Source organism: Pyrgilauda ruficollis, unplaced genomic scaffold, assembly GCF_017590135.1.
Source record: "Pyrgilauda ruficollis isolate IOZ18807 unplaced genomic scaffold, ASM1759013v1 scaffold96, whole genome shotgun sequence".
Taxonomy (NCBI): Eukaryota; Metazoa; Chordata; class Aves; order Passeriformes; family Passeridae; genus Pyrgilauda; species Pyrgilauda ruficollis.
The window spans coordinates 107,823-125,093 of NW_024531710.1; the positions used below are offsets into that span (position 1 = coordinate 107,823).

Here is a 17,271-nt window from a genome sequence, read left to right on the forward strand (position 1 = left end):
CCCCGGGCGAAGCGGGGGTGGGCAGCGGGGGGCGGGGGTTCGGGGGCTCAGCGGGGCCGCTGCCGGTAGTTGCCGTTGATCTCCGGGGAGATGGTGACGGCCTCGGCGCCCAGCGGCAGCTTGTCGCTGTACTCGGAGCGCACCTCGAACTCCTCGGCGCCGCCCTTGGACTGCGACTCCGCCATGGAGCTGGCGGCCACGCTCTCCTCCCGCTCCAGCTCCGCCGCACCTTCCCCCTCCCTCCCGCGCCGCCACCGCGCTCCTTCTTCATCCCCCGCCTCCTCCTCCTCCTCCTCCTCCTCGGCCTCGGCCTCGCCGGGACCGAAGTTCTTCTCGGACTCCAGGTAGGAGGCGCGGGGGTCGAAGTCGGCGGCCATGCGCTTCTCCATCTGGTCAGGGTTCTGCGCCTTCATGATCAGCTTGTAGGGCTTGGCCTGCAGCTTGGCGAGCAGGTGGCACCACGTGGCGCCCAGCAGCGGCAGCGTGGCCAGCAGCAGCAGGAAGATGCTGACCACCACGATGATGATGAGCGACGGGATCTCCTTCTTGGTGGTGAACACCACCTGCACCCGGCACTCCTCGCCCGGCGAGCTCAGGCACACCGAGTAGTTGGTGCCGGGGCTCAGGCCCTGGAACCAGTACGAGTTCACGCCGGCCTCGATCTGCGACCACTGCAGCAGGGCGTGGCCCTGGCGGCCCTGCTGGCACAGGTAGAGCACGCCCAGGTGGCCCCCGCCGGGCTGGGTGGGCGTCAGCTGCACGCGGGCGTCGCGCTCGGCCACGTCCAGGGCGATGACGCCCAGCTCGAAGCTGTGCCGCTTGAAGTCGCCGCTCTGGTTGAAGGCGTGGTTGGAGATGTACTTGGAGCCGCCCGCCGAGGCCCCGCACTTCTTCTCCAGGCCCGGCGGCTCCAACGGGACCCGGCCCCGGCCCTCAGGCTCCGGCCCCGCCGCCGAGCCGGGCCGGCTCTGCCGGGTGGGGCCCAGCGCTTTGCCCCTCTCCTCCGGGGTCAGCACGCTGTTCTTGGCCGCCTCGGCATCGGGTTTCTTGTCGCCCGCCTGCCCCTTGCCGCCCAGCGGGTCCCCTCCGGGCGCCGGCGGGTATTTCTGCGCGCCCGCCACCGCCACGTTGACCGAGGAGTGGTTGCTGCCCACCTCGTTGGTGGCCACGCAGGTGTAGGTGCCCTCCTCGCGCTTGCTCAGGTGCGGGATCACCAAGGTGCCGTTCTTGAACGCCACGAAGCGCTCGGGCTCCGGCCGCGGCTCCTCCTTGGCCGCGCTCTCCGGGCCGCTCCCACCGAGCTCCAGGCTCTGGCCGGCCGTGCGGATCTTCCAGCGCAGCTCGGGCGGCGGCGAGCCGCTGGCGGCGCAGTGCAGGCTCAGCGTGAAGCCGTCGGGCAGCTCGGCCGCGTCCAGCTCGGGCGAGTAGGTGATGCTGACGGCGGGCGCGGCGCAGCGCAGCTCGGGCAGCTTGGCCAGCGGCACCCCGCGCAGGCGCTCGGGCAGCGCGCAGGCGATGGAGTCCTTCTCGGGGATGGAGATGAGCGTGCTCTCCATCCAGCGCTTCAGCCAGCGCAGCGCGCAGGAGCACTCGAAGGGGTTGTTGTAGATCTGCAGGTGCGACAGCGAGCCCAGCGAGTCGAAGATGCCCTCGGCCAGCGTGGCGAAGCGGTTGTTGTTGATGCGCAGCGAGCGCAGGTCCTTGAGCGTGCGGAAGGCGTCGGGCGGCACCAGCGCCATGCGGTTGTTGTTCATCTTGAGCAGCTGCAGCGCGCTCAGGTTGCGCAGGTCCCGCCAGGGGAACTCCACGATCTGGTTGTGGCTGATGTCCAGGTTCTTGAGCTGCGCCAGCACGGCCAGCGCGCCGGGCTCGATGGTGGCGATCTCGTTGTGCGCCAGCCACAGCGAGCTCACCTGGGTCACCTCGGCGAAGGCGCCGCGGGGCAGCGAGCTGATCTTGTTGGCCGACAGGCTCAGGGTGGTCACGTTGGAGGGCAACCCCGCGGGCACGGCCTGCAGCTCCTTGTAGGCGCAGTCGGCGAACTGGTGCGCGTACTTGTCCACGCAAGCGCACGGCTCCGGGCACGCCCGGCCCGAGCCCAGCAGGGCCGCCAGCAGCAGCGCCAGCAGCGGGGCCATGTCCCCCTGGCAGGGGACAGCGCGGGGCTCAGCGCCAGCGCGCCCCGGCCCCGCCCGGCGGCGGGAGGTGGAGGCGGCGGGGCCGCGCCCCATTGTCTGTGCCCGGCTCCCCCCGGCTGCCGCCCGCTGCCTCCCGCGCATCCCCTGCTCGCCCTCTCCCCCGCTTTCCTCCCCTTCCCGGCGGCTCTTCCCACTCTTCTCGCTCTCTTTTTCTCGGCTCAGTCAGGTTTTTCTTCCCTCCTTCCCTGGCCGGCTCTTCCCACCCTTCTCACTCTCTATTTCTCGGCTCAATCAGGTTTTTCCTTCTCCCTTTCCCACCCTTCTCACTCTCTATTTCCCGGCTCAATTAAGGTTTTCCTTCCCTCTCCCCTGGCCGGTTCTTCCCACCCTTCTCACTCTCTATTTCTCGGCTCGATCAGGTTTTTCCTTCTCCCTTTCCCAGGCGGCTCTTCCCACCCTTCTCACTTTCTTTTTCCCGGCTCTATCAGGCTTTTCCTCCCACACTCTCCCCCCCCCGAAATAACCAACTAATTAACCTCCATTTTCTTTATCCTCTGCTTTCATCCCTCCTTCCCCAATTATTTCTTTCGCTTCCCTCTCCTCTCCCTTCCCTCCAGCTCTCCCCTCCCTCTCTCCCCCGTCTCTCCCTACTTCATCCCCGCCCTATTCCCCCTCTCCTGTCCCCCTGTCCCCCACCACTCACCCTCTCCTAGGTGCCTCTCCGCCACCCTCAGCCCTTCCCGGCGCTCCTCATCCTCCTCCTGCCAGCCGGCCGAGGGGCGGGGGGACCGGGGGGACCCCGCCCGCTGCCCCCGCGCCTGCCGGGGCTGAGCTGCGAGCGGCGGCGGGGCCGTGCGGGCTCTGGGCTGCCGAGGCACAGCGAGAGGCAGCGATTTGCATTTCTGCCAGCCTCCCCCTCCGCCCGCTCGCCACCCCCTTCCTTCTCCCAGCCCACCACATGGATGGATGATGGATGGGTGGATCCATGGATGGCACAGATCCGATTCCATCCCCTCCCCAGATTTATCCCATTATATTCCCATCTCATTTCCCCCTCTCCTGGCTCCCTTTTCCCAGTGTTCATTTGGGAATTGATTGATGTGGCTGGAAATTAGTGATCACATCCCATCGGGATCATCAATGTCATTCCAGCAGAGCCATTCACGGCCCTAAAAACCCCCAGAAAATGGCATTTTCCTGGCAGAGAAGGGAAATTTAAGACAGTGGGGTTTTTGCAGTATTTTTAGACACCTTTTTCCAAGATTTGGGGGTTTTGGGAGCTGTTCTGCCCCTCTGGAAGTGCCAGTCCTGTGTTTTGGGATGGATGAGCTTTGGGGCAGGATCGGAGCAGGGAAAAGCTGATCCTGATCCCACAGCCTGGGCCTCTGGGAATAACGTCCTGGGTCGTTTGGGATCACTGCGGGATTTAGAACAACATCCTGATCCTTTGGGATCGCTCCCCCTCCCACCCTTCTCCCTCCTTTCCATCCCCTCTCTCCCACCCCTCTCTTCCCTCCCACTGCTACCCTCCCTGGGATGGTCGAGATGGGCAGGAGGGGACAGAGACCCTTGGGGATGTCCCCAACCCTCCCTGGGATGTCCTCAGTTCTCCCTGTCATGGTCCAGGGGGGGCAGGAGGGGACAGGGACCCTCCCTGGGATGTCCCCAACCCTCCCTGGGGACTGGAATGGTCCAGGGTGGACAGGAGGGACCCACGAGTGTTGGCATTGGGGACCCCATGGGACAGACCCCACGGGAACCGCGCTGTCCCCTCATGTTGGGAACCTGTGTGATGGACCCCATGGCCACTGCTCTGTCACCTCGCACCAGGGATCCTGCAGGATGGACCCTGCGACCACCATGCTGTCCCCTCACACCGGGGACCCCAAGGGGATGGAGCCCGCAGCCATCGTGCTGTCCCCTCATGCCGGGGACTCCACAGGACAGACCCTGTGGCCACCACACTTTCCCCTCGTGTTGGGGACCCCGTGGGACAGACCCCACAGCCACCACGCTGTCCCCTCACCCACGGGGACGGAGCCCACAGCCACCACGTTGTCCCCTCATGTTGGAGACTCCGCAGGATGGACCCCACTGCCACCATGGTGTCCCCTCACATCAGGGACCCCATGGGGACAGACCCCACCGTGCTGACCCCTGGCATTGGGGACCCCGCAGGATGAACCCCACACCCACCGCGCTGTCCCCAGGCTCTGGGGACAGGGGACACTCACGTGCATGAGGAAGAGCTGCATCTCCAGCTCGGCGATGCGGCGGCCCAGGCACTGGCGGGGCCCGAAGCCGAAGCCGAGCCCCAGGAAGGGCTTGGGGCCGGCGGCCAGCCAGCGCTGCGGGCGGAAGCGCTCGGGCCGCGGGAACACGGCGGGGTCGCGGCCCATGGCGTACAGCCCCACCTGCACCAGCGTCTGCCGGGAGCAGCGGGGGACGGGGGCCTCGTGTCACCGTGTCATCCTGCATCCCCATGTCCTCGTGTCCCCGTATCCTCGTGTCCTCATGTCCCCATGTTCCCATGTCCTCGTGTCCTTGTATAATCATGTCCTCGTGTCCTTGTGTCCCTGTGTCCTCATGTCCTCATGTCCCTGCCTCTCTGCATCCCCATCTCCCCACATCCCCACCTCCACATGTCCCTGTGTCCAAGTGACCCCCTGTCCCCATATCCCCATGTCCCTGTGTCCCCATACCCCTGTCGCCATGTGCCTGTGTCCATGTCCCCACATCCCCATGTCCCCTTCTCCCCTGTCCCCCCCTTCCCCATTTCCCCATGTCCCCATGTCCCCCCATCCCCATGTCCCCACAACCCCACATCCCCATTCCCTGTGTCCCCATGTCTCCACATCCCCATATGCCATGTCCCCACTGTCCCCGTGTCCCCCTCTCCCTGCATCCCCGAGTCCCGCTGTCCCCTCACCCCGGGCGGGATGCGGTAGTCCTGCAGGATGACCTCGTGCGTGGTGTACCTCTGCAGGGTCACGGCCACCGGGTGCAGCCTGCACGACACGTGCCACCGGGGGCTTTGGGGACACTCCAGGGAGGGCGGTGTGACCTCCTCCCCTGAGCGGCCCCTCCTCACCGGACCCCCTCCTCCTCCTCCTCACCTGAGCAGCCCCTCCTCCTCACCTGAGCTCCTCCTCCTCACCTGAGTGTCTCCTTGATGGCGGCTTTGAGCAGCCGTGTGGATTTCAGCATCTTCTCGCGGTCGCCGCCCGCCTCGCGCTTGGCTGCCAGGACCTCTGCCCGCAGCTGCTCCTGCACGCCCGGGGCCCGCGCCAGCTCCAGCATGGCCCACTGCAGGGTCATGGACGTCTGGGGACAGACACAGTGCACACGGCTGCCAGGACCTGCTCAGCCCTGCCAGGACCTGCTCAGAGCTGCCAGGACCTGCTCAACCCTGCCAGGACCTGCTCAGTGCTGTCAGGACCTGCTTAGAGCTGTCAGGACCTGCTCAGCCCTGCCAGGACCTGCTAGGTGCTGCCAGGACCTGCTCAGCCATGCCAGGATCTGCTCTGTGATGCCAGGACCTTCTCCTACTGACTTGGCACTGCCCCACCCATCACCAACCAGGACCTTCTCCCTGTCCCACCCATCACCAACCAGAACCTTCTCCCTGCCCCATTCAGGACCTTCTCCCTGCGTGTCCCACCCATCACCAACCAGGACCTTCTCCCTGTCCCACCCATCACCTTCTCCCTGCGTGTCCCGTCCCCAGGCAGGCCGTGTCCCCAGGCCCGTACCGTGTCCACCCCTCCGGCCATCATCTCGGTGACGCTGGCGCGGATGTCGTCCAGGGGCAGCTTGTCGCGCAGGATGAGGTTGCCCAGGATGCCCATGTGCTCCTGGCTGCTCTTGCGCCGCAGCCGCAGGTCCCGGTACACGTTCTGGATGCACTGGTCCGCTGAGGGGACACAGGGACACCCCGGGGACACATCAATGTCATCGCCTTGGGAACGGCTTCATCGCAGAGGTGAAACCTCCCAGAGGTGCCCTCGTGTGGGAAATGGATTTGTAGGAAATTTTAATATTTACACGTAAATTTTGAGGTAAGAAATGTTGATTTAGACACATTGTGGAAGAGGATGGATAATGCTGAGAGAGAAATTGGATCAGGGATTGGAGGAGGTTTTGTAAGAAAGGCTGGATCAGAAGTTTTAGGGGATGGTTTTGTAAGAAAGGTTGGGTGTTTTGGAGAAATGGAACGATGGAGGATGGCTGCAGCGGGATTTATGGGGGTGGTTTGTATGGTTGGTTTTGAGGTGTCTGCGGGGTGCTGTGGGAAAGGCTGAGAGGAGAAGAAATGGTCATGGGGTGACACAGAGGTGACAGGGTGAAGTGTCCCCAGAGGTGACAGGGTGAGATGGCAGGGCGAGGTATCCCCAGAGGTGGCAGGGTGAGGTGACAGGGTGAGGTGGCAGGGCAAGGTGTCCCCAGAGGTGGCAGGGTGAGGTAGCAGGGCGAGGTAGTAGGGTGAGGTGACAGGACGAGGTGGCAGCGTGAAGTGTCCCCAGGGATGGCAGGGAGAGTTGACGGGGTGAGGTGACAGGGCAGGGTGGCAGGGTGAGGCATCCCCAGAGGTGTCAGGGTGAGGTGACAGGGGGAGGTGACGGGGTGGCACTGACCCTGGTAGAAGATGGCGTCCCAGGCCTGCACGTGCTCGCGCCAGGTGCGGCTGCGCAGGCGCTGCAGCAGCGCGGGCGGCAGGTACAGCATGGGCGCCGTGGTGTGGAACATGCGCGACACGGCCTCGATGAAGCGCTGCGCCTCGGGCTGCACGAAATCCTGCAGCAAGCCCAGGCGCTCCCCGTACAGCACGTGGCACACCGCTGGGGACAGGACAGGACAGGGACAGGGACAGTCAAGGACATGTCCCCATGGCCACAGGGACCAGCCCCAGGTGCTCCCCATACAACATGTGGCACACTGCTGGGGACGGGACAGGGACAGGGATGGGGACATGTCATTGTCCCTGCCCCCATGGCCATGGCCACAGGGACCAGCCCCAGGCACTCCCTGTACAGCACGTGTCACACTGCTGGGGACAGGACAGGGACAGTCAGGGACGTGTCATTGTCATTGTCCTTATCCCCATGGCCACTGGGACCTCCCTGTACAGCACATGGCACACTGCTGGGGACAGGAACAGGGACAGTCAGGGACATGTCATTGTCCCTGTCCCCATGGCCATGGCACCAGCCCCAGGCGCACCCCGTACAGCACATGGCACACCACTCGGGACAGGAACAGGGACAGTCAGGGACATGTCATTGTCCCTGTCCCCATGGCCATGGCCACAGGGACCAGCCCCAGGTGCTCCCCATACAACACGTGGCACACTGCTGGGGACAGGGACAGTCAGGGACATGTCCCCGTGGCCAGAGGGACCTCCCTGTACAGCACGTGGCACACCACTGAGGACGGGGACAGTCAGGAACATGTCCCTACCCCTGTCCCCATGGCCACAGGGAGCAGCCCCAGGTGCTCCAAGTGACTGTGAGGGACCTGTCCTTGTCCCCAAGGCCATGGAGACCTGGCCCAGGCACTCCCACTGACCGTCAGGGACACGTCCCTGTCCCCAAGGCCACCTCCAGCCTTGCCGTGGCCATGGAGACCTGGCTTGGCCTCCTGTTTGTCCCTGAGGGGCTGGGTTTGTCACCAGCTGGTGGCCAGGAAAGGACAAATGGCTGCTCTGCCAACAGTGTCGGGTGCTCTGGGGGACAGCCCATCTCAGGAGGGGACAGCCCCCCTGGGGAGGGGACATCCCACCTGGGGAGGGGACATCCCACCTGGGGAGGGGCCACCCTTCTTTGCTCTCCTTTGGCCAATCCCTGAGGCTGGGCTGGGGCTGGTGGTTTTGGGGAGTTTTGAGGGTTTTGGGGGTTTTTGGGGGATTTGTGGGGTTTTTTGGGTTCTTTGGGGGTTTGGGAGGTTTTCTTGGGTTTCAGGGGTTTTTTGGGGTTTTGGGGGTTTGAGTTTTTTTTGGGGGGTTGGACTTTTTTTTGGGTTTTTTTGGTTTCTTTCAGGTTTTTGTGGGGGTTGAGGGTTTTTTGGAGGGAGTTTTGGTGTTTTGGGCATTTTTAGGAGTCTTTGGGGGGTTTTGGTTTCTTTTGTGTTTGGGTGTTTTGGGGTTCTTTTGGGTTTTGGGGGGTTTGGGAGGGGAGGTTGGGGATTTTTTGGGGGCTTTTTTGGGATTTGTGGATTTTGGGTGGCTTTTGGTGTTTTTTTTGTTTTTTTGGGGTTCTTACGGGGATTTTTTGGGTGCTTTTTTTTGGGTTCTTTGGGGTCCTTTTGTGGTTTTTTTGGGTTTTTCTGGGGACGGGTGTCACTCACACTCGAGGGCGAAGCGGAACAGCTCCTGGCTGAAGTCTCCCGTCCAGCAGCCGCGGCCGCTCTGCCGCGCCTGGGCCCGCGCGCGCCGCACGAAGTCCTCGCCCACGGCGCTGAGCAGCGGCACGAAGCCGGGCACGGCCGCGGGGGCCAGCGCCTCCTTGTTGAGCAGCAGCCGGTCCGAGCGCCACGCCTCGCCCGTCCTGCCCCGGGGACACGCCCGATGGCACCACCAAAGCGCGGCCAATGTCCCCAAACCCGGCCAATGTCCCCAAAGCGCGGCCAATGTCCCCAACGCCCTCCGGCCGCGCCTGTGTCCTGCGCTGGGACTGTCACGGCAGGAGCCCAGATTTGGGGTCCCCACTTCTGGGGATGTGGGGTCAGCACTCACTTGAGGAGCCCGGGTTTGGGGTCCCCACTTACTGGACGGGATTTGGGGTCAGCACTCGCTTGAGGAGCCCAGGTTTGGGGTCCCCACTCACTCGAGAGGATTTGGGGTCAGCACTCAGATGAGCAACACATACTCGGGGTCTCCACTCACTGGAGGGGATTTGGGGTCCCCAGTCACTTGTGAAGTGACAGGAGCCCAGATTTGGGGTCCCCACTCCTGGGGATTTGGGGTTCCTCTATCACTTGAGAAGCTCAGATTTGGGTTCCCACTCACTTGAGGAGCCTGGATTTGGGTTCCCCACTCGCTTGAGGGCATTTTGGGGTCACCCAATGACTTGAGGGGATTTGGGGTCCCGCAATCATTTGAGGAGCCTGAATTTGGGGTCAGCAATCCCTTGAGGAGCCAATATTTAGGATCCTCACTTGCTGGAGGGGATTTGGGGTCCCTCAATCACTTGAGAGGGTTTGGGGTTGGCACACACCTGAGGAGCCCCAATTTGGGGTTAGCACTCCCTTGAAGAGCCTGGATTTGGGGCTCCACTGCTCCATGCCTGGGGATTTGGGGTCCCCACTCACTTGAGAAGCCCAGATTTGGGGTCCACACTCACTAGAGGAGACCAGATTTAGGTCTCTACTCAGTTGAGGAACCCGGGTTTGGGGTCTCCACTTCTGGGGATTTGGGGTCCCCACTCACTTGAGAACAGATTTGGGGTCTGCACTCACTTGAGGAGCCCGGCTTTGGGGTCAGCACTCCTGGGGATTTGGGGTCCCCACTCCCTTAAGGAGCCCAGATCTGGGATCCCCATTCACTTGAGGAGCCCGGATTTGGGGTCCCCACTCAGTGGAGGGGATTTGGGGTTCACACTCATATAAGGAGAACAGACTTGGGGTCTCCACATGCTGCAGGGGATTTGGGATCCCCAATCACTTGAGGAGTGACAGGAGCCCAGATTTGGCGTCCCTACTCACTTGATGAGTCTGGATTTGGGGTCCCCAGTTTCTTGAGGGGATTTGGGGTTCCCCAATCATTTGAGGAGCCCGGGTTTGGGGTCTCCCCTCACTGGAGGGGCTTTGGGGCCAGCACTCACTTGAGGAGCCTGGATTTGGGGTCTCCAGTTGCTGGAGGCGATCTGGGGTCCCCACTCGCTTGAGGAGCAACAGGAGCCCAGATTTGGGATCCCCAGTTACTTGAGGAGTGAGAGGAGCTGGGATTTGGGATCCTCATTCACTTGAGGATCATCAGGAACCTGAGTTCGTGGAACCCCTTCTGGGGATTTGAGGTCCCCCCTCACTGGAGGGGATTTGAAGTCCCCACTCCCTTGAGGAGCCCGGCTTTGGGGTGCCCCTGCCGGGTTTGAGCTCGGCACTCACTTGAGCAGCACGCCGTAGGGTTTGTTGCGGAAGTCGCGGTAGGCCACCCACGGGGGCACGCGGAAGCGCTCGGGCAGGGCCCCCTCGGCCTGGAACAGCGTGGCCGCGTCCCCGGGGCTGATGATGTTCACGCTCTCGTAGACACCCAGCTTCTCCCTGGGGGACCCCACAGTCAGCACCCCGCCCCGGGAATGGCCTGTCCCCGTGGCAGTGTCCTCTCCTGTCCCCATGGGAGTGTCCTGTCCCCGTGGCAGTGTCCTGTTCTCCTGGCAATGTCCTGTCCTGTCCCCATGGGAGTGTCCTGTTCTCCTGGCAATGTCCTGTCTTTTCACCATGGCAATGTGCTGTCCTGTCCCCCTGCGAATGTCCTGTCCTGTCCCCATGGCAATGTCCTGTTCTGTCCCCGTGGCAGTGTCCTCTCCTGTCCCCATGGCAGTGTCCTGTCCCCATGGGAGTGTCCTGTCCCCGTGGCAATGTCCTGTTCTCCTGGCAATGTCCTGTCTTTTCACCATGGCAATGTGCTGTCCTGTCCCCCTGCGAATGTCCTGTTCTGTCCCCATGGCAGTGTCCTTTTCCCATAGCAATGTCCTGTTCCCATGGCAATGTCCTGTCCCCATTATCCCCAAATCCTGCATCCTAGGGGCCCTGTCCCACAGTCCCTGTCCCCTCTTGACCTTCACAGCCCTTTTCCCCTCCTGCCTCTCGGTCCCTGTCCCCTCCCAGGGCAGAGCATCTGTGCCCTCCTGCTCCAGGTTTCCTGTCCCCTCCCAGGGCACAGCATCTGTCCCCAGCTGCCACAGTGTCCCTGTCCCCTCCCAGGGCACAGCATCTGTCCCCAGCTGCCACAGTGTCCCTGTCCCCTCCCAGGGCACAGCATCTGTCCCTCCCATGGCAATGTCCTGCCCCCATTATCCCCAAATCCTGCACGGGGCCCTGTCTCACAGTCCCTGTCCCCTCTTGACCCTCACAGCCCTTTTCCCCTCCTGCCAGTCGGTCCCTGTCCCCTCCCAGGGCACATCATCTGTCCCCAGCTGCCACAGTGTCCCTGTCCCCTCCCAGGGCACAGCATCTGTCCCCAGATCCCGTCCCAAGTTCCCTGTCCCCTCCCTGGGCACAGGATCTCTCCTCTCCTGACCCCCAGCCCCTGTCCCCTCAGAGGGCACAGGACCTGTCCCTGCCACCCCGCTGTCCCTGTCCCCTCCCCTCTTGTCCCTCAAGGGCCAGGCTCAGCCTGGACTGGGAACACTGCCGGGCTAGGGACAGGAGGGGACACGGGAGGGGACATGGGAGGGGACACGGACAAATGGACATGGGCAGGGCACACAAAAAGGGGACACAAGCAGGCTACAAGGGAGGGGACATGGGCAGGGGACACGGGAGAGAATAGGAGCAGGGGAGCGGGCAAGGGACACAGGGAGGGGACAGGGGCAGAAGACAGAGCTGGGGACACAGGAAGGGGGTACAGGGAGGGGACATGGCATGGGACACGGCAGGGGACACGGGGAGGGGACACGAGAGGGGACATGGGCAGGGGACACGAGGAGAGGACACGGGGAGAGTACTGGGCAGGGGACAGGGACAGGGGACCGGGAAGGGGACACGGGGAGAAGACACAAGGAGGGGACACTGTCTGGGCACGGGGGCAGAGGACCGGGCAGGGGACACGGATGGGGGAACACGAGAGGGCACGCTAGCAGGGGACACGAGCAGGGGACATGGGCAGGAGACAGAGGCAGGGGACCGAGCAGGGGACGCGGGGAAGGGACACACGGAGGGGACACGAGGAGAGTACACGGGAAGAGGACACAGGGGGGTGGCAGGGGCAGGGTACACAGGGAGGCGACACAGGAGGGGACACGGGGAGGCGACACGGCCACCTCACCTGTAGATGGGCCCGAAGCGGCGGAAGTTGCGCGCCATGCTGAGGTGCAGGGTGCTCAGGCCGCCCTCCTGCCAGAAGCGGTACAGGTTGAGCCAGCCCGCTCGCCACTCGCCCGGCACCTGGTTAAAGGGCCGGGGAGCCGAGGGGACAGCCGAGGGGACAGCCGAGGGGACAGCCGAGGGGACGGCGCCGGCAGCCCCGCCGAGCAGGCGACACCGCGCGGCTGCGGCTCGGGGACATCCCCGCAGGGCTCCGGGCTTGGTGACAGCTTGGGCGAGCATGGGGAGGGTGGCCCCGAGGGACGCGGTGGCCTCGCTCTTATGGCGAGCTCACGGAGCTGCTCCCGCCCGCCCCCCGCGGGGACAGCCCCCGCCACCGCCACCGCCACGCGCCGGGGGTGGCACCGCGCGGGCCCGCCGGCCCCGGGACAGGTGACACGGTGGCCTTGGCAGAAAGGAGGGATGTGCCCCAAAAATGATAACGAGGCGCGGGGCGGGTCACCCCGGCCGGGGACAGCCTTGGGGGCCGCCAGCCAGGGTCACCCCGGCGGGGGTGGCCTTGGGGACTCGGTGCCACTGCTGGGGGCGCCTCACGTGCCGGGGGGCGGGCCCGGCATTCCAGGGCTCCGTCCCAAATCCCAAACACCAAACCCCAATCCCCAAGCCGAAATCCCAACCCCCAAATCCCTAATTCCAAACCCCAATCCCCAAACCCCAATCCCCCCCAATCCCAACCTCCAAATCCCAAATCCCAAACCCCAAATCTCAAACCCCCAAATCTCAAACCCCCAATCCCAACCCCCAAATCCCAAATCCCAAACCCCAAATCCTCAAGCCCAAAACCCCAAACCCAAAATCCCAAACCCCGAACCCCAAATCTCAAACCCCAAAATCCCAAACCCGAAATCCCAAATCCCAAACCTCAATCCCCAGATTCCAAACCCCAGACTCCCCCTACGAGCAGGGAAGGGCTTTAGGGGTGTTCCAAGTCGGGTACGAAGCTTGTCCCTTGTCCCTTGTCCCTTGTCCCCTGTCCCCAGGCGCGACAGTTCCCGCTGTTCCAGCCAGCGCTGGGGGCGGGGGACAATGGGGAAAGGGACACGGGGGTCCCCTCTTTGGGGTGTCCCCGGGACAAGGATGAGCAGCTGGGACGCCGAGCGGGGCTGGCGGCGGATGCGACATCGGCGACAGGCACCGGGGGGCGCGCCGGGCCCGTCAGTGCCACCGCGCGGGGACAGCGCTGTCCCCTCCCTCCTCGGAGCGCGGAGCTGTCCCCTGCCAGGCCACAGGGGCTGTCTCCTCCTGACCTCGGGCCCTGTCCCCTCCATCCCTGCTGTCCCTGTCCCTGTCCCCATTGCTGGCCCAGCCCCAAACCCCACTGGCTGCAGCCCCACGCCTGGGGGACATGGTGGCACAGTGCCACCTCCTCCTGTCCCTCTGTCACTGTCCTGGGTGGGACCCGCTGTGTCCCCTCCTGCCATGGACAAGGGGGCAGGGCCCAGGGGACACAGAGGGACACCGAGGGACATGGAGGGACACGAAGGGACACAGAGGGACAGTGAGGGACACTGAGGGACACTGAGGGACATGGAGAGACACCGAGAGACACTGGGGGACACAGAGAGACACCGAGGGACATGGACAGACGCCAAGGGACATGGAGGGACACAAAGGGACACAGAGGTACAGTGAGGGACACTGAGGGACACTGAGGGACGCGGAGGGACACCATGGGACACCGAGAGACACTGGGGGACACCGAGGGACACTGAGGGACACAGAGAGATGCAGAGGGACACAGAGAGACACGGAGGGACATGAAGGGACACCGGGGGACATGGAGGGACACCGAGGGACACACAGCTCCACGCCGAGCCATTGTCCCCACCCCTGAAGTCACAACCCCATCAGTGTGTCACCTCCGCACCCCCTTCCAGCCCCTTCCCGCAGGGTGGGCACACGCCAGCACCGCCCCTGTGTGTGTCCCCTGTCACACAGGTGTCCCCTCACGGGTCCTGCCCTTGTCCCCCACCCGGAGAAGTCACCGAGCCACTCCCAGAGCACGAGGGGACAGCCGTGTCCCCTGGCCCGGGGGCTCTGGCAGGAGCTGGGGGGACAGGAAGGGCTCGGGGGTGCCAAGGGACCCGCAGCGACACTTCATCTCCAGCCCTGGTGACAGAAGCGGTGACAAAAGCGCTGCCCCGCCCCCGCAGCTCGGGAGGAGCGGGACAGATCCGCGTCACCTCCCCCGCGTGGCCTTGTCCCCAGTGCCACCCACGCCGGCCACCAGCGCGGTCCCTCCGCAGCGCTCTCGTCGCGCGGGGGAGGTGACACCGCGGGGGTTTTTGTCACCTTTGGAGCGAGCGGGTGACACCAGGGCCACCCCTCCCCTCGGGAGTCACCCCCGGGGACACCGGCACCCCCCGCTGCAGTGGCACTCGGGGATTTGGGGCCGGGAAGGGATTTGGGGGCGCAGCTCCCAGCTCTGCGGGCTCTCTGCCCCCCGAGCCCATGGGATGCGATGGCATGTCCCGCAGGGGACACTCAGGGGACAGTGCCACCTCCCCGGGGTGCCCGAGGCCTCCCGGGAGCAGCACCTGGAGCTGCGGCTTCACTGCCTGACCCCGAAACTGCACCTGCTGCACAGGGACCTCCCTGCCCCACAGAAACCCTACAGAGACCCTCTGCCCCATAGATACTCTATAGGGACCTCCCTGCCCCATAGAGACCCTATAGAGACCTCCCTGCCCCATAGAAACCCTATAGAGACCCCTCTGTCCCATAGATACCCTATAGGGACCTCTCTGCCCCATAGATACCCTACAGAGACCTCCCTGCCCCACAGAAACCCTATAAGGGCTTTCTCTGTGGGTCCCTGCCCCATAGATACCCTATAGGGACCTCTCTGCCCCATAGATACCCTACAGAGACCTCCCTGCCCCACAGAAACCCTATAAGGGCTTTCTCTGTGGGTCCCTGCCCCATAGAGACCTCCCTGCCCCATAGAAAACCCTACAGGGACCTCTGTGCCCCGTAGAGACCCCCCCTGTCCTAAAGGGACACCCCCTGCCCCATAAATCCTACAGAAGGGCCCTCCTGCCCCACAAAGTCTCCTCTGCCCTACAGAGGGACCCCCCCGCCCCACAGGGTCCCTCTGGGGGTCCGTCCCGCTCGGCTCCCCGCTGAATTTGAGGGATTTCCCCCCAGTTTCTTCTATTCCCCGCAGGGTTTTCGTCCCGGGCTCCTCCCCGCTCTCCCCGAGCGGATCCGGGAAAATCCCGGCGGTGAAATCTCGCCCAGAACCCCCCGGGACTCGAATTCTGGCGGGGAAAATTCTTTTTTGTCACAATCGTGTTGAAAATGAAAGGTTTGGCTGGCAAACGCACCCTGGAGGGTTTTCCCTGGCACGAGAGGAAGGCTCACCATCCTCCTCAGCATCCCTCAGAGATTTGGGGATGCTCGAGACCCAGAGGGGGGGTCCAGGATCGGCTTTGATGTGAAACTGGAATTAAAAAAATGAGGGTTTTTATTCCCTTCCTCCGTTAAAACGAATTTCTGCTCGCTGCTTTATTGCCAGGCTTCAAAGCTGCCAGGGGGATTGGGGTTTGGGGCATCCCATCCCATGGGGCGAGGAGGAGGAGGAGGAGGAGGAGGAGGAGGAGGGGATCATCCCGAGTTTAACTTCCCCCGGTTTCTCCCGGGCCATCTCATTTCCCCTAAAGCGCCGCATTTCCCGCTCAGACCCCTCCCCCTGATCCGCCCAGCCCTTGTCCCGCCTGGATCCCCCTCGGGTCCCACTCGGATCCCTCTCAGATCCAGCCTGAATCCCCCTCAGATCCCTCAGTCTTCCTCTCAGATCCTGCCTGGATCCCCCTCAGATCCCTCAGTCCTCCTCTCAGATCCCACCTAGATCCCCTTCTCAGATCCCACCCAGATCCTCTCAGATCTCACCTGGATCCCCCTTGGATCCCACCTGGATCACTCCCCATCCCAGCCTGGACCCCGGGAAAGCAGAGGGACAGACAGACAGACAGACAGACAGACCCCGGGTTAAACCCCGGGATCCTCGGGGAAAAACGGGGAGCACGGCAGCCAAAAATCCCCCAAAGCGGAGCTGCCGCATCCCGGGCTGGGAAAAGCGGCTGGGCAGGGCTGAGGCAGCCGGGAGCGAGCCGGGAGCGCCGCAGGGATCCGGGATCCCCACCCTTGGAATGCCGCAAATGGATTTTAAGGGAAGGCGCGGCCGGGATGCAGCAGCGCCTCTCCATCCCTGCAATCCCGGCTCCGGGGGATCCCGATCTCAGTGGGAAAGGATTCCCGGGGTGTCCCAATCCTTCCGTGGGGATACAGGATGGTCCTGCATGACAAATCCTCCTCCTGGAGCAGCCCCCGGGCTGGAATAGCCCCAAAAACGACCCTGGTGTAAAAACCCAAACGTTCCTGGTGGTTTTTGTTTGAAGCATGTGGAATAGCGTCACTGTCATATTTTCTGAAAAATCTCTTTGCCCAGGATTTCTCTCCTGGGAAGCTGAGAAGCCTCAGTGAAAAATGACAACAATAATTATCTGATTTGCTTCTCCTGCGTTTTGCTGCTGTGGAATGTGTTTGGACATTGTTTACCAAGAGGTGCATGCTTGATTGGTTTCACGTTAATTGTTTTGACTTAATGACCACTCACGGTCGGGCTGTGTCGGACTCTGAGGAGTCAGTCACGAGTTTCCATCATCACTCTTGTTAAACCTTCTGATGTATCCTTTTCTCTATATAGTTTAGTATAGTTTAGTACAGCATCCTTTTAATATAACATAACACCATAAAATAATAAATCAGCCTTCTGAGATCGTGGAGTCAGATTCATCTCTTCCCTCGTCCTGGGGACCCTCACAAAGACCACAGAACAGCCCCAAAAATGACCCTGGGGTTAAAACCCCAAATGCTCCTGGTGGTTTTTGTTCATTGCTGCTCCGCCTGTGCCAGGAAAAGCCTGGAAAAGCTGCTGGAATGGCTGACCCCATGCGCTGGAGCTTCCCGGGAGAGCTCACATCCCAGAATAACCCCCGGGACAGCGAGGTGACAGCGTGGGGACATCGCGGCTCCCCCCGGGCAGCCCCGAGGCCACAACAAATCCCGGGTTTTGGCTGGCTGGATTTCA

General features: G+C 63.1%; 2 protein-coding genes across 2 annotated transcripts; both read right to left on the reverse strand.

Moving 5' to 3' along the window:
- Nucleotides 1–37: 37 nt before the first annotated feature.
- Nucleotides 38–2,283, reverse strand: LOC121365522 (immunoglobulin superfamily containing leucine-rich repeat protein 2-like). Its single transcript, XM_041489797.1, has one exon. It carries the CDS (start codon nucleotides 2,277–2,279, stop codon nucleotides 48–50), a length of 2,232 nt encoding a protein of 743 aa, XP_041345731.1. The 5' UTR covers nucleotides 2,280–2,283; the 3' UTR covers nucleotides 38–47.
- Nucleotides 2,284–3,868: 1,585 nt separating this feature from the next.
- On the reverse strand, nucleotides 3,869–12,460 carry LOC121365512 (cholesterol side-chain cleavage enzyme, mitochondrial). Its single transcript, XM_041489755.1, has 8 exons — nucleotides 12,121–12,460; nucleotides 10,239–10,394; nucleotides 8,481–8,680; nucleotides 6,773–6,976; nucleotides 5,891–6,051; nucleotides 5,296–5,462; nucleotides 5,068–5,146; nucleotides 3,869–4,564 (listed from the first exon to the last, which is right to left on the reverse strand). Exons 1-8 carry the CDS (start codon nucleotides 12,399–12,401, stop codon nucleotides 4,202–4,204), a joined length of 1,611 nt encoding a protein of 536 aa, XP_041345689.1. The 5' UTR covers nucleotides 12,402–12,460; the 3' UTR covers nucleotides 3,869–4,201.
- Between the last annotated feature and the right edge of the window lie 4,811 nt (nucleotides 12,461–17,271).